The sequence below is a fragment of the Lates calcarifer genome, linkage group LG13 (genome assembly GCF_001640805.2).
Source record: "Lates calcarifer isolate ASB-BC8 linkage group LG13, TLL_Latcal_v3, whole genome shotgun sequence".
Classification (NCBI taxonomy): domain Eukaryota; kingdom Metazoa; phylum Chordata; class Actinopteri; family Centropomidae; genus Lates; species Lates calcarifer.
The window spans coordinates 14300849-14313130 of record NC_066845.1 but is presented as its reverse complement, the minus strand read 5'-3'; the positions used below and the strand labels follow the sequence as shown (position 1 = coordinate 14313130).

The window sequence follows — 12282 nt, the reverse complement described above, 5'->3', positions numbered from 1 at the left end:
GGTTTGGAGCTCATGCCAGTGCAAGTTTGTGAGTGTGTGTGTGTGTGTGTGTGTGTGTTGGCACCCCTCAGGACACTTTGTCTTTATCCCGTTGGTGCAGCTATGACAGACCCATCTAACCAAACAGACTTTTTCAGTCACTCTGAGATCAATAAAGTGAAGCAGAGTGAGCCTAATCACATCTATTGCTGCAGCACTGTGGCAGACAAACAAACAAATCTTATGAAAACTGATCAATTGTTATAACTGCATATCGTCAATAACACCCAAACAGACTGTGCAGTGTCCTTTGTTAGGGTTTAATGAGCCCCTCAAATCTCAACAGACTTCATTTGGTAAACACGCATCACAAGATATTGGCAAGCAAGAACTCAGAGGCAGTTGACACATGATAACAATATACATTTAAATAACACAAAATGTACGTGAACCATTCGTTCATACATCCACACATGCATACTGGACACACACATGCAAGCTTGCACAGGGTTTTCAGAAAGACTGACTGGATGTTGTGCTCACTCCCTGATCACACAGAAGACAGAGTTACTGTTTGATGGTGTAGTTAAGGCAGGTCTTCCTGAAAAAGTCAAATTTTTAGGATGTTTGTTTTAGCTGAGGGAGACGGTTTATATCAGTTGCTACGGTACTTAGAGGAGGACTCTACCTGAACTGTCAACCTAAGTTAGGAACAGCAGATGGTAAAAGATGATCTTTAGACATTGAGCAAAATTACACAGTGAGGTGATTACTGACTCTGAAGCAAATGGCTCTGGCTAACTTAAGTTTTTAAGTTCACAGAATGAATGCATGCAAGAGGTATCCACAAAAAGAAGTCTGTAGATGTGTGTGTGGATAATTACTTTGGGGGAAGTGAAGAGAAGCTACAGAACATTTAAGTCATACCATCTACCCTTGTAATGTTATCTCCTGACATTTTTTAAATAAATATTTTAATCATAAGAATACACCAATACCATAGTATATATACACTGCATACTATAGCTTACATACTCAGTCTCCTAAAAACCTGACATAAACAGAGGGAAAGGAATGTTGGGAATGTTTGGTCTCGTTGTTTAGGACTGCACAACTAACAGTGTAAACAGACTGATATGTAAATGTGACTCTGGAAAATAAACCTAATTTTGATTTGCACAACACAGCTGGAAAAAACAATCTGGATTCATCCCGTAATTTCTGCAAATGACCACTTCACTGTTGCAATGCAGTCAGCATTGATTTGAGTTGGATTTCCACTTCATTTCTATCTCCAATGAGGGCTCCCAACAAAAGGGGATTAAAGTTGGAAAACAGCTAATCTAACATAGTTTTTAGCACCTGCTGAAGGGGCTCAGAGGAACCCCAGTTTTTGGAAAGAGTGGAAACTGTACAGTATGAACATATTTTGATCAGAGAAAAAAAACACCCCCGGAGAATAATTTAAATACTCCACATATAATTTACATTTGACATTTACGGCAGCAACCCAACAATTTTGTCACAGAATGATACAAAGAGATTTTGTTCGCGGCTGTGTCTTTCACATTTCGGCTTTGCAATAACGGTTTCGGCCTGAGTGTTAAATTAATATCCATTACAATACAACGTTCACAGAGAAAAGCAACAGCCCCACTGTACTGCTCTAGATCTGAATGTGCTATGGTCATCGGTCCATGAGAAAACAGTGGTACTGCCACACATTTAGAAACACACACACACCGCACACCAGACACACACTCTCACTTTCTCTGATGTAAACTCACATACACTCATACTCTCAAAGCTGTCCTATGACAAGGGAATTTGTTCGTGTCCTCTGGCTACCACAGATGAGTCTCGCGGATCTCAGAGATGATGTTATTGGCCTTTTTGAGCGCCTGAGAAAGACGAAAAAAAAGGAAGTCATATCTTTGCCCTTAAAATAGGAGATAAAAGAAACAGAGAAAGTGGTTGCTGTACTTGATGCTAAGAACCTACTCAGAGTACAAAAGCGTCAGCCAATTTTACCTCGAGCATTTGAGCAACCTCAGTCCGCTGCTGTGCCGTGTCCTGTGACTCAATAAGCAGCTCCTGCAGCAGTGGCTGTTTGTAAAGCTGACCCACCAGCTCGCTCTGCAGATGCTCTTTCACAAAGTTCACCAGGAAGTGCATCACTGTCTTGGGCACACTGTGGACACACAGCCCAGAGGCAAAGTTAGAAAAATCTGCATCAATTACAACAACCGCACTCAAGAGTAGAAATAGAAGGGGAAATGGGAAGAGAAGGTGCCCCCAGGAGCTCTGGATTAGTTCCAGTCAAACCTGTCTTGGATGCTTTTGCGGACAATGAGGAAGTAGCACTTGATGAGACGCTGGATGACCTCGCAGTCCCTCTGCTCTCTCGCACTCAGCTTGCGGGATACGGGCACCGCCTGGCAGAGAGAGAGAGAGAGAGAGAGCCAAAGTAAAATGTTGATAGCGTGCAATGAATTCACTGCTAAGTGTTTTGTCCGACTGCTAATCCCACCACTCACTGTGTCGAGGAGGTTAATGGCCTGGCCTTTGCTGGGGCTGCCAAAGCCTGCAGGCGGGGCCTTCTCTTCTGCAACCTTCTCATTCTTCCAGCGCTTCCCTCCGTCAAGGGCCTCTGCCTGACAGCAAGAAATCCAAAGAAGACACAGGGTCAAAGCAATTTTGGCTGAGCCTGGAATTCCACTACCAGCTATGAAAGGGACTGTAATGTCTGGATGTGAAACATAATGGTTAAGGGCTTTACAGAACACGACTTCTGCTGTTTACCCTGGCAGAATCAATGATAAATGTGAGTACCTGTTGTAAGGGACAAATAACTACCTGCTGACTGTTGACAGATGCTGAGACCTGCGCTGCATCTGTGAAGTCTGGATGCTTTGTGTTGATGTAGGCGAGCTCTATTGCTACTAAATTGTGTACCTAAGGGGGAAAAAAAGCAGGAAAAATGCCTCAGAGCGTTAACAGGACTTGGCTGTTGGTTATTATAATTAGTATGAAAGATCATCTTAGCTTTGCTTAAGTGTGGATTACCATATCATTAGTAATCGGCAAGCGCTTCCTCAGTAATCCAGTCACTACTTCCACAATGGAGTCATGCAGTTTGGGAAATCGCAGAAGCTCCTTGCAAGCACAAGGACATATATTCTTAACATGTTGCGATCATAATAAATGCAGCACTGTTTTAGGAAACCGCTAATGTGTGAAGTACATCACCGTCTCCTGGCTAACCTGTGTGCTAAAGGAGGAGCAGTGCTGGATGATCCTCTGCAGCTCCTCATGAACGAGCTCTACACAGCGCAGACTGGGCTCCTCCAGCCGCTTAATTTGCCGCTTCACCAGCAACTCAAAGGAAACCTCGGGCACAAAAAGCGCTGGCCGTGGACCCTGCAGGGCAAATCACACACACACATACACCAGCTCTCCTATTTACCGGCTATTCCTCCAAATGAGAGAACTTGAGCAGAATTTGGATGAAATAAATTACACAGATAGAAGTCAGGAGAAACTTACCGTAGCATTGCGGATGGCAGTGAGGATATCGAGCTCAGTCAGTCCCCCGAGGGGGTCGATGGATTGCAAAGTGCGGCCAAAGGTCTCATGGAATATGTAACAGATCCGAGCACCCCCACAGCTGCAGAAGAGATGGGTTCAGCTGTGACACCAGTGCTGGTTCTCAGTGCTGTGTGTCAGCAATGTTAATTGCACCAAAATTAAATGCAGTCAACCAAAAAAGGTCAATATTTGCTCCGTACATATTTACATGAATTAATCGCCTTGTGGTGGTAAGAGAGCTGTGAAGATGAAGGTGCCAACAGAAGATGCTGATAGCACTTTAATTTACGATTACATTACCCCAAGGACATTACCCTCATGACATACATTGTGAACCAGTGTGTGTAAAATGCTGAGCTGTGCAGTAAAAGCACTAAATTAGATGACGACCTGAGAAAATTAGAGACAATTCACTACAACATGAAACAAAGCCTGCTGTCATCATAAAAGCATCTGGCATTCAATAAAGATGTACTGTAGAGAGGTCAGTCTCACAGCTCTGAGGTTTGGATGTGCCTGGCTGTTCCCTCGATGGTGTTGCAGTAATCACTAGCAAACTTGGTGACAATCTGCAGCAAGGTTGCGCTGTGGTCCTCTACCGGCTGCCCATAGCTGTTGAGCCTTGCCTGGTACTGGGCACTCAGCACGGTCACTCTGGTTTTGAGGTCTGGCAGGCAGTCCCGGATGTGGTGCATGAGAAGCCTGCTGAGAGTTTTGGCCAGATAGCGTGAGCCGGCGCGGGAAGCGAGCGAGGGGTAGTGGCGCTGCAAGAAGGCCTGCTCATCCTTCATTGAGTCCTCCAGGCTCTTCTGGGTATTGATGTCATGCTGGCTCCTAGGAGGAACGCCAATTAGGGAGAGAGCAAGTTGTAGCAAGATGATCAGGATAATTAGGGCATTAAAAAGATACTATAGTTTATGATAAAAGCTAAAAAAATTACATAGCTAAAATAAAAAAAGGCTTTGATCACCAAACATAAGAAGTAGATTTACTATTGTTTCAAACCTGTTAACCACCCCGATTATCCCCAGCCTGACTGGGATGACTCGACCCAGAAGGACCTCCAGTGCATCAGTCCCTGCATCCATCAGGTCCAGCTTACTGACCACCAGCAGTGTTCGGCGACCTGTCAGACAAATAAACACAGCATGATATCATACATTTTTAAGGGAAGCAGACAAGCCCCACCTAGTTTAGTCATCTTTTATTTTGACAAAGCCAATGGGAGATCTTACAGTGGAACATAAGGAGGAGAGGAGAAACAGGAAACAAGTCTCAGATGGGATATCAGGCCAGCTGGGGAACATTTGGGCCTAGATACAGATATCCTAGTAGACAATCACTGTGTACAACAGGCATAACTAGGCCATGCTGCCAGCCACCCAGACAATTACTTCAGGCAGATCCTCATTATTGATCAATCTATTCTTCAAAGTGCACCATGACAGCAACATTAAATTTCTAAGCTACTGTTAACAGGAGGATGCTGTTAACATTAAAGACTGACAGATCCGATAGCCTGAAATGACTTGACTATGATGTGCTCTTCCTCCACAATTAATAATTTAAAATGCATTTCTACTTGAAGCATGTTATGTAATACACACCATTGGAAAGAAGAGAAAATCTAAATGAAATCTGAGGAGAAGAGGAGCCTGTGTACAAAATGTCCTACCATCTGGATCAACCTCACGCGCCAATTTCAGTGCATCAGAGGTGGCCAAGTCAGAGTTGGCAGGAGATACTGCGAGGATGAGGGAGTTTGGGTTGGAGATAAAGGACAAGATCATCTCTTGCACTTGAGCCTCAATGTCCTCTGGCTGGTCCCCAACAGGAACCTGAGACAACAACAATAAGCAGCCAAAGTTACAGTCAACACAGCGCTTCTGTGAATCTGTGATGTTGACAGATATGCAATGTAATCAGCATTAATCGTGATCTAGTGTTGCTATGTTTGTACACATGAAACATAATCAACATCCTTGTCAAGTGGCTGAGTTTACTTTAGTAATTCCAGGTAAATCAACCAGCGTGAGATTGAGGACTTTGGGGGAGAAAATCTTCAAGTATATGGGCTCGGGGCTGATTCCCTGGAGGGTGCGAAAAGAGAAGAGAAATGCATCAATGCAGTGTAAAAAGCTAAAATTAAGGCATCATTAATTTCACACCAATGCTTCCTTCTCACCTTGTTGTCGCCTGAACTGCGATCAGTCTCTGCTTCAATCTCCCGACGGATCTCCTGAAAATCTGTGAAGATCTATCAAAAAAGGTGAGAGAATGATGCATCACCTAAACACAGCACATAATGCAGTGAACACATCATTTGGATGTTTTCAATAAATGTACCTGGTTCTTGCAGTGCAGGAATGTACCCCATTCTTCAGCTTTGACACCTGAACAAACAAGAGTGTGAAACAACAGTAAGTGATTTCACAGTTATGTGTCCAAAATTAAAGAAATAAAATTAAAGTTTGGGGTGAAAAAATGTAATTTGAAAAGATTACAACTGAACTTCTATCATACTTGACGGATGAAGATCAGAAAAAATGAAATGTGTGAGAGAGTTCACAATGGAAATGATGAGGCTATACAAGAATAAGTCCATGCAGACCAAATATACAGAGACCTGGGTAGCTGTTTTGGACATTTTGTTTTACCCCATTTCCTGAAAAAGTAGTGAAGAGGAGGAGGAAGAAAGACCGCATGTTAGCAAAGACAGACAAGGCTCTACAAGGAGTAGCTAGCAGCTCATACAGTGAGTGAAAGTGGCACGCCTAAGTGGTAATCACACATCAACTACTGCAAGCAGACTCTATGCCTAGACAGAAATATCAAACTTGCTGCTCTACTTTAATCTGCTTATACCCTGCATATCACAACTTCCAAAACCTGACTATGTGTTTATAAAGATATTTAAAATAACTTCACTCTTGACAGAAAATAACAATACACAGATTCATGTTTGGGTACCATTCTCAATCTTCAGTCTCTCCTGCAGAGGGGCAACATTAACAAGTTGCAACACCAGGGGTCGTCTTGTGACTATTCCTGAGCCCCGAGGCAAGAAATCCCGTCCGACCAGGCTCTCTAACACAGAGCTCTTTCCACTGCTCTGTTGTGGAACATAATGAGACTATTTCAGTACTGTTTCCAGCAGCATTCATACAGACAGTATCTATCTGTGTTGTGTGCATTACAGACACATTAACAATACATCCTCAATATCTGATCAAATCGAAAACTCTTTACAGTTTTAGTAATGGTGGAAGTTCAGAGAAGGGTTACAAATAATAGTTAAGTTTAGCTCATTGTGTGTTTTCTTGGCTGACCTGTGATCCAACCACGACTATCTGAGGCAGCTGTATGATCTCTGCGCCCACAGTGAGAAAGACCTCCTGCAGCCGGTTGATGGTGGGGATCAGAGTTTCCATCCTTCCAATCAACTGGGCACACGTACTACATGGGTAAAACAGGACAAACACGAGTGGACAGAGAAAGCACAGAAAAGTAAATCAGATGATGTTGAATCACACTGAAACGAGTGTAACTCCAAAGAACTAAGGCTAGCTAGGAAAGTGTTATTCCCAAAACACCAGTGTTTGGAGTTGGCTGCAATCTACTCCAACGAAAACAAAACATTGTGTGGAATAACTGCGACTCTGGTTGACAGGTACGGTAAAGTTATTCCCCTCTTAGGACAGTATAGTTTCGCCAATGGGAAAAGTGGTCCTGATGAGAGGGGTGTAACGCCCAAGCATCAGTTACACTGTGAACGATCATCCCAGATTATACGGTTTAGTAGGATTTCAAACTGAAAACTGGCTATTAGTTAACAGTCACGACACTGACCTACCGCCAGTTACATGGCAACAAATGATGTAGCTGCACGGGCCGAAAGGCTCAGTATTATCAGATAATATTAGCCGGCTGAAGCTAGTTGGGAAAGGCAGGAAGTGAGAGAGTTGCTAGCTTTGTGCTAACGCTAGCTTAGCGGCTGGAGCAACCGATGCTCCACGCTGAGCTTACCGATATTCAGACACAAAATATCCCTCCTTATCCAACGTGTCTATCCGTCATACTTTGAAGGGAAAAAAGCCGAGCGTCAAAACATCGCTTTTTGCCCGGACTGTGATTCAAAATTAGCAGCATAGGAGATAACCGTCAGTTTACCACATAGGTGGTACCCGCAGCACTCTCCATCGATCTGATTGGTCATAAAATATGACTTACGAGTGTTCCCGTCACCTGATTGGTTGACACGTAACGAGGCATTGTTTGGTCCCGCCTTGTGAAGTCATCTTTGAATAACATCCCCTTTTATTTTTCCATCTAATCACTTCTACTTTTTATGCTATACAATAGGTGAAAACACTTCCCAGTCAACCGCCATCACTTCTTTTATAATATCAACACACAAGAGGAAACATAAGGAGTCTTTTTTTTCTGTGTTTTAATGTCTGTATATATAAACATGATATTTACAAATCATACAATGACCATCAGTTAGTTATGGGATAAAACATGTATTAACTTCGCACAGATGCTCAACAGAAAACACCCTGTCATCATCATCATCAAACACAGACAGTACTAATAAATACCCTCCAGTAGAAGTTAGTGTCCCCTGGGAGTTGTAGCAGCCAGAGATCATGTGAAACAAACAGCATGAATGGATTCCTTTGTATACAAATATTATGTTATCAGGTCTTGTGTCACGACTGCAACATCAATGACAAGGACCAATTCAAAGTGACAAAGTTTTCTTATCCAAGTCCTTCAGTCGTGGATAAGAAAGCCCTATTGCTGAGATAATCAACAGTCAGTGTTATCCGTGTTCACTCAGCCACTGATTAGGCACACACCAGGGGCTCTCCGCAAGAAAACTGATACTGTATTTTCCATGCCTCACACTCTAAACACTGTATGCATCTCCAAGCACTGAGCGCCTCTTGAAAGACAATCATCAAAAAAAGTAGTAACTTCCAGCTTGGCATTTTTAGTCCATGTATGAGGTGTCCATGCCCTCGCCATCTGGGTGAAGGAGTCTTCCAGCTAAGCGCTCAATATCATCGAGACTGAGTTGTCGAAGTGAACGTTCATAGTCCTTGAAGAAAAACAAAATAAAAATACTGAGAAACAGCAGGTTGAAAAAATATTCTACTGATTTTGTTTTAACCATATTATATGTGGGAGGATGTTTTTTAAAGAAGCATGGAGGACAGGAAGGATGACCCTCTTGGATGTCTTTTAAGTTCTGTTTTAGTTTGATCAGTCTAATGCAGACCTGAATTCAAACCAGGTAATTTCACATGCTGGCAGCTACAAATACCAACAAAAGGTAATCATTTCAAGAATCTGAGGTAATGTAAACCCTATAGAACATGGTTGCATTACATCTTAATTAAACTGCGCCTCCCTCCAGAATGAGAAGCTCTAGTCTCACAAAGAGTAGTGCATTTATAGGAGGCCCTAACCAACTTGACAAGTCAAAGATTTCCCAATCAGACACTGCCCTTAAACTTCCAATTTACAAATACCAGTGGTAAACTGTTTGAGTAGTGTAGTTTCATTTCAATACACGACGATGACTATCAATGGACATGTCCGTATAACAGAGTCCATATAAAGCACTTACACATTGGACAATTGTATGTTGGCTGGCAGCTTTCTTTATTTACACACTACAGTGAGCTCTATAAATTGTGTTCTTCCTCTGGTCCAGTTCAGTGATAGATTTCCCCCTCAACTGAAATATCTCATAAAAATTACATTATCACATGCTGATTCCAATTTTTTGACTTGTCAAGTCTTGTCTGAGCGCCCTTGTAAACAAATGACCACAACACATTGGGTTGTGGGATACAGATGACTTTCTGTTTCATCCAAATGTATACAAAGAGGACTGCATGTCTTGCCCATGCTTGGATGAGATGCTGAGATGAAACTGTCCTTGTTGTGATGTAATATGTCAAAAAATGAGGACTTGAGAGGATCCAGTCTCTAAATCGAGGCACAGGACTTATACTAACAGGAAATATGTCAAATATTAATACTCAAATTTACAGAATATATCAATTTATTATCTTGCCCTCACATACACACCATCATTAAGCATTCATAATTGAGCCAAGGCCTTTTAAAACTGCATTTGATGCATTATTCATTAACATTTTCAGTCTCCAGCCTCTACTGTTTGTTGAATGTTACGCTGTACCTTTCCACATCTCAAAATGGAAAAGCACAAATTTAGCTTTGATCAGATTAGGCTAGCCTAGGAGCAATGACATGACATTGAAATACCTTAATAAGCTGCTCGTGGACTTTTGCTGCATCTGCTGGACTAAAGTGTCTAGCAAGTATAGTGGACACAGTCTGCCACACGCCTCCATGTGTGCTGCTGCTGCTGCTGGCAGCCGTCCCTGAAGCTCCAGTCCTCTCCCCCACTGGACGGATTACCAGATTCAATTTAGCCTCTGGCCCAATGGAGTAATCACTCAGTCTGTGTTCATCTGAGGAAAGCGATATAGTATGCAATCGTCAAAAATGTACAACATTTGATTCATGTGGAAAATAAATTGATGGATCACGCAATTTCAGTTTTGCACAAAGGTTATGAAACACCTGACTTGAAATCTACCTGCAAGTGCTTTCCCTTTATAAAGCAACCGCTGCTGGTTTGCAGGTATGTTGAGACGTTCGGCCACAAGTTCCTTCACTGTGGAGACTTTTTCATCTTCAGTCACCTGGAAGATCAACAACATGATGATGTAATCAGCCTACAAGATCAAATTACAGCTAGTAAGTTGTCCCTCTTTCAGTTTAGCTGAAGAGTAATCAAACTACAGAGGAGCATAGCCAATCTGAAATCCTTACTTTGCATTAGCTTTACATGAAACCGACTATCAGGTGACAAATGCACCTGTACCTTTGTAAATTCCTCCCATAAAAAAAAAATAGCAGCCAGTGACTTACAGTGGTAGTATTTTTCCCATAAGCATAACAGACAAATCCTGTAACGGGCATTTTTGTTTCAGAGCAGAGCAAGAACGAACACGTCCTGATCTTGATCACGGACAGAGTTTAAAGGATGATTTTTGTCACTTCTCTTCCACTGAAAACAAAATGTAGTCCAGTTTGAGGAATACTTCCCTATTTGATGCGCACACTGTGTGCCTCACACAGTGACGTTATCACCTTAAATCATGAGAAGCACAAACTGGGGTTAGGACTAATCTACGGTGTAAAATAGCGTCGCAGACTGTTAAAGTTGGTCAAATAATGATAGTAAATTGAAAGGTGGTAGGTTATACTGCTATGCCGGTCTAATCAAACCCCTTTCCCTAAAATGCTGCTACACCAGACTAGTGTCTTCGCTCTCCTGTATGTACCACCAAATAAGGAGTTACAGAGCTTCAACTCAGCCTCTATGTGAGAGTAGTAACACATGTTAGAGGAGGTAAAAGAAGAGACAAAATCTGATAACCCTACCGGTATTGTGCCTCTCTAAGAGCTGTCTTCGGCAGAACAGCTTCATTAACGTAAAGTCATACCCAGGCGACGATGTGTCTGTACCTAAGTTCAATTTAAACCACACTGTATAGAGTCTGACAAGCTAGTTGAATTAGATTCAGTAATATTTATTTACACCCGAGCAGCATATGTGTCGTTGTTTCACTCAAATGTAGCTCAGCATGAGATAGGACTACCGCTAACTAGCTAGGCTCCCTGTAAAGGCTGATGTTGCAAATTAAGCTAGCGTTACATAGCTAACAATTAGCGGTTAACTGGCTCTGTGGTGCCTAACCTACCTGTACACTGCATTCTTTTCCTTGAAGCGGTTTCACGGTGAGGATCATTTTCGATTACACCCCCAAACAAAACACAACCAGACACCGATACGTTTAGGGATTAAACGACAAACTCTAGCCAAGTAACGTTACTTTGCTAGCTCAAGATATCCACGGGGGTTCTTCCCTTGTCAACGGCCCATCTTCCTCTCGGGTAGCTGCGTGTGTCAGAGGACACTACTGCCACCTACCGGCTGGAGTATGGTATAGCCTCTGAGGGCTGTCCTCTGTGCAGGATAATTTCAACAAAGACGTGGCATATTATTTTCCTGTTGTACAAGGAATAGTACGACCACAATCTAATATTAAAAGGAAAAAGAAAGATTAATTTAGATGTACCAAGGGACAACATCTAAAAACGATATAATCATTATGTAGTTGTTATTAGCTATTAACCTACTACAAATTCTCGGTTGCATTTAAATTTTCCTTCAGTGCTGCCCATCGGATTGACTGTTAAGCTTCGGTCTTTGTTGTGAGTGTGTGTGTGTGTGTGTGTGTGTGTGTGTGTCATAAAGGTATAGGCCTGTGGCTTAGTTCTCCTTTTAATTATTTACATTCATTAATAAGTAATCAGCCAGTGTGATAGATTATAATCGCATCAAGTGTTAAAATAGTTTAATGTGAAAACACTATTATTGTATTGTATTGTAATTTATACAGTTTTTGCTGTTACATGCGTTTATAAGAAATCCATATCATAGTGTCAGTGTTGGTCAGTTAAAATGGTTTTAAAAAGTCACAATTGAGGCTACAGCTTTTAACCAGGTTAGGCCATTTTGCTGTGTGGATGAATATACCTCTGATCAGTGCACACAACCAGACTTTCATCTCTTCCACATGTTCTTGACAGTCGGGGTTAAAATGA

General features: G+C 42.2%; 2 protein-coding genes across 3 annotated transcripts; both read right to left on the bottom strand.

Annotated features, from left to right (window-relative positions):
* Window positions 1-283: 283 nt before the first annotated feature.
* si:dkey-32e23.4 (dynamin-1-like protein) lies at window positions 284-7770 on the bottom strand. 2 transcript variants are annotated; one of them, XM_018669641.2, is made up of 18 exons: window positions 7594-7770; window positions 6897-7023; window positions 6538-6679; window positions 6194-6232; window positions 5914-5960; window positions 5753-5824; window positions 5571-5657; window positions 5243-5405; window positions 4573-4693; window positions 4063-4401; window positions 3526-3646; window positions 3244-3399; window positions 3046-3135; window positions 2836-2934; window positions 2517-2633; window positions 2305-2414; window positions 2011-2170; window positions 284-1880 (listed from the first exon to the last, which is right to left on the bottom strand). In XM_018669641.2, the coding sequence occupies exons 2-18, from the start codon at window positions 6996-6998 to the stop codon at window positions 1824-1826; spliced, it is 2022 nt and encodes a 673-aa protein (XP_018525157.1). In that variant the 5' UTR covers window positions 6999-7023; window positions 7594-7770; the 3' UTR covers window positions 284-1823. The 2 variants fall into 2 exon arrangements, with proteins under 2 accessions (XP_018525157.1, XP_018525158.1); XM_018669642.2 differs by lacking the exon at window positions 6194-6232.
* A 299-nt stretch (window positions 7771-8069) lies between these two features.
* ubl4a (ubiquitin like 4A) lies at window positions 8070-11579 on the bottom strand. The gene is made up of 4 exons (XM_018669755.2): window positions 11376-11579; window positions 10205-10310; window positions 9868-10076; window positions 8070-8671 (listed from the first exon to the last, which is right to left on the bottom strand). The coding sequence occupies exons 1-4, from the start codon at window positions 11421-11423 to the stop codon at window positions 8564-8566; spliced, it is 471 nt and encodes a 156-aa protein (XP_018525271.1). The 5' UTR covers window positions 11424-11579; the 3' UTR covers window positions 8070-8563.
* Window positions 11580-12282: the final 703 nt, after the last annotated feature.

Bases quoted from the DNA above. Each gene is read 5' to 3' on its own strand.
- ubl4a (XM_018669755.2), bottom strand. From the start codon at position 11,423: ATGATCCTCACCGTGAAACCGCTTCAAGGAAAAGAATGCAGTGTACAG. The intron at 10,311-11,375 runs GTAGGTTAGGCA...TTGATCTTCCAG, and splicing joins GAAAAGAATGCAGTGTACAG to GTGACTGAAGATGAAAAAGT. The intron at 8,672-9,867 runs GTATTTCAATGT...TTTTTCTTCAAG, and splicing joins TCCACGAGCAGCTTATTAAG to GACTATGAACGTTCACTTCG.
- si:dkey-32e23.4 (XM_018669641.2), bottom strand. From the start codon at position 6,998: ATGGAAACTCTGATCCCCACCATCAACCGGCTGCAGGAGGTCTTTCTC. The intron at 4,402-4,572 runs GTTTGAAACAAT...CGTTCCTCCTAG, and splicing joins ATAATCGGGGTGGTTAACAG to GAGCCAGCATGACATCAATA. The intron at 3,400-3,525 runs GTAAGTTTCTCC...TTTGCCCTGCAG, and splicing joins CTGCCATCCGCAATGCTACG to GGTCCACGGCCAGCGCTTTT.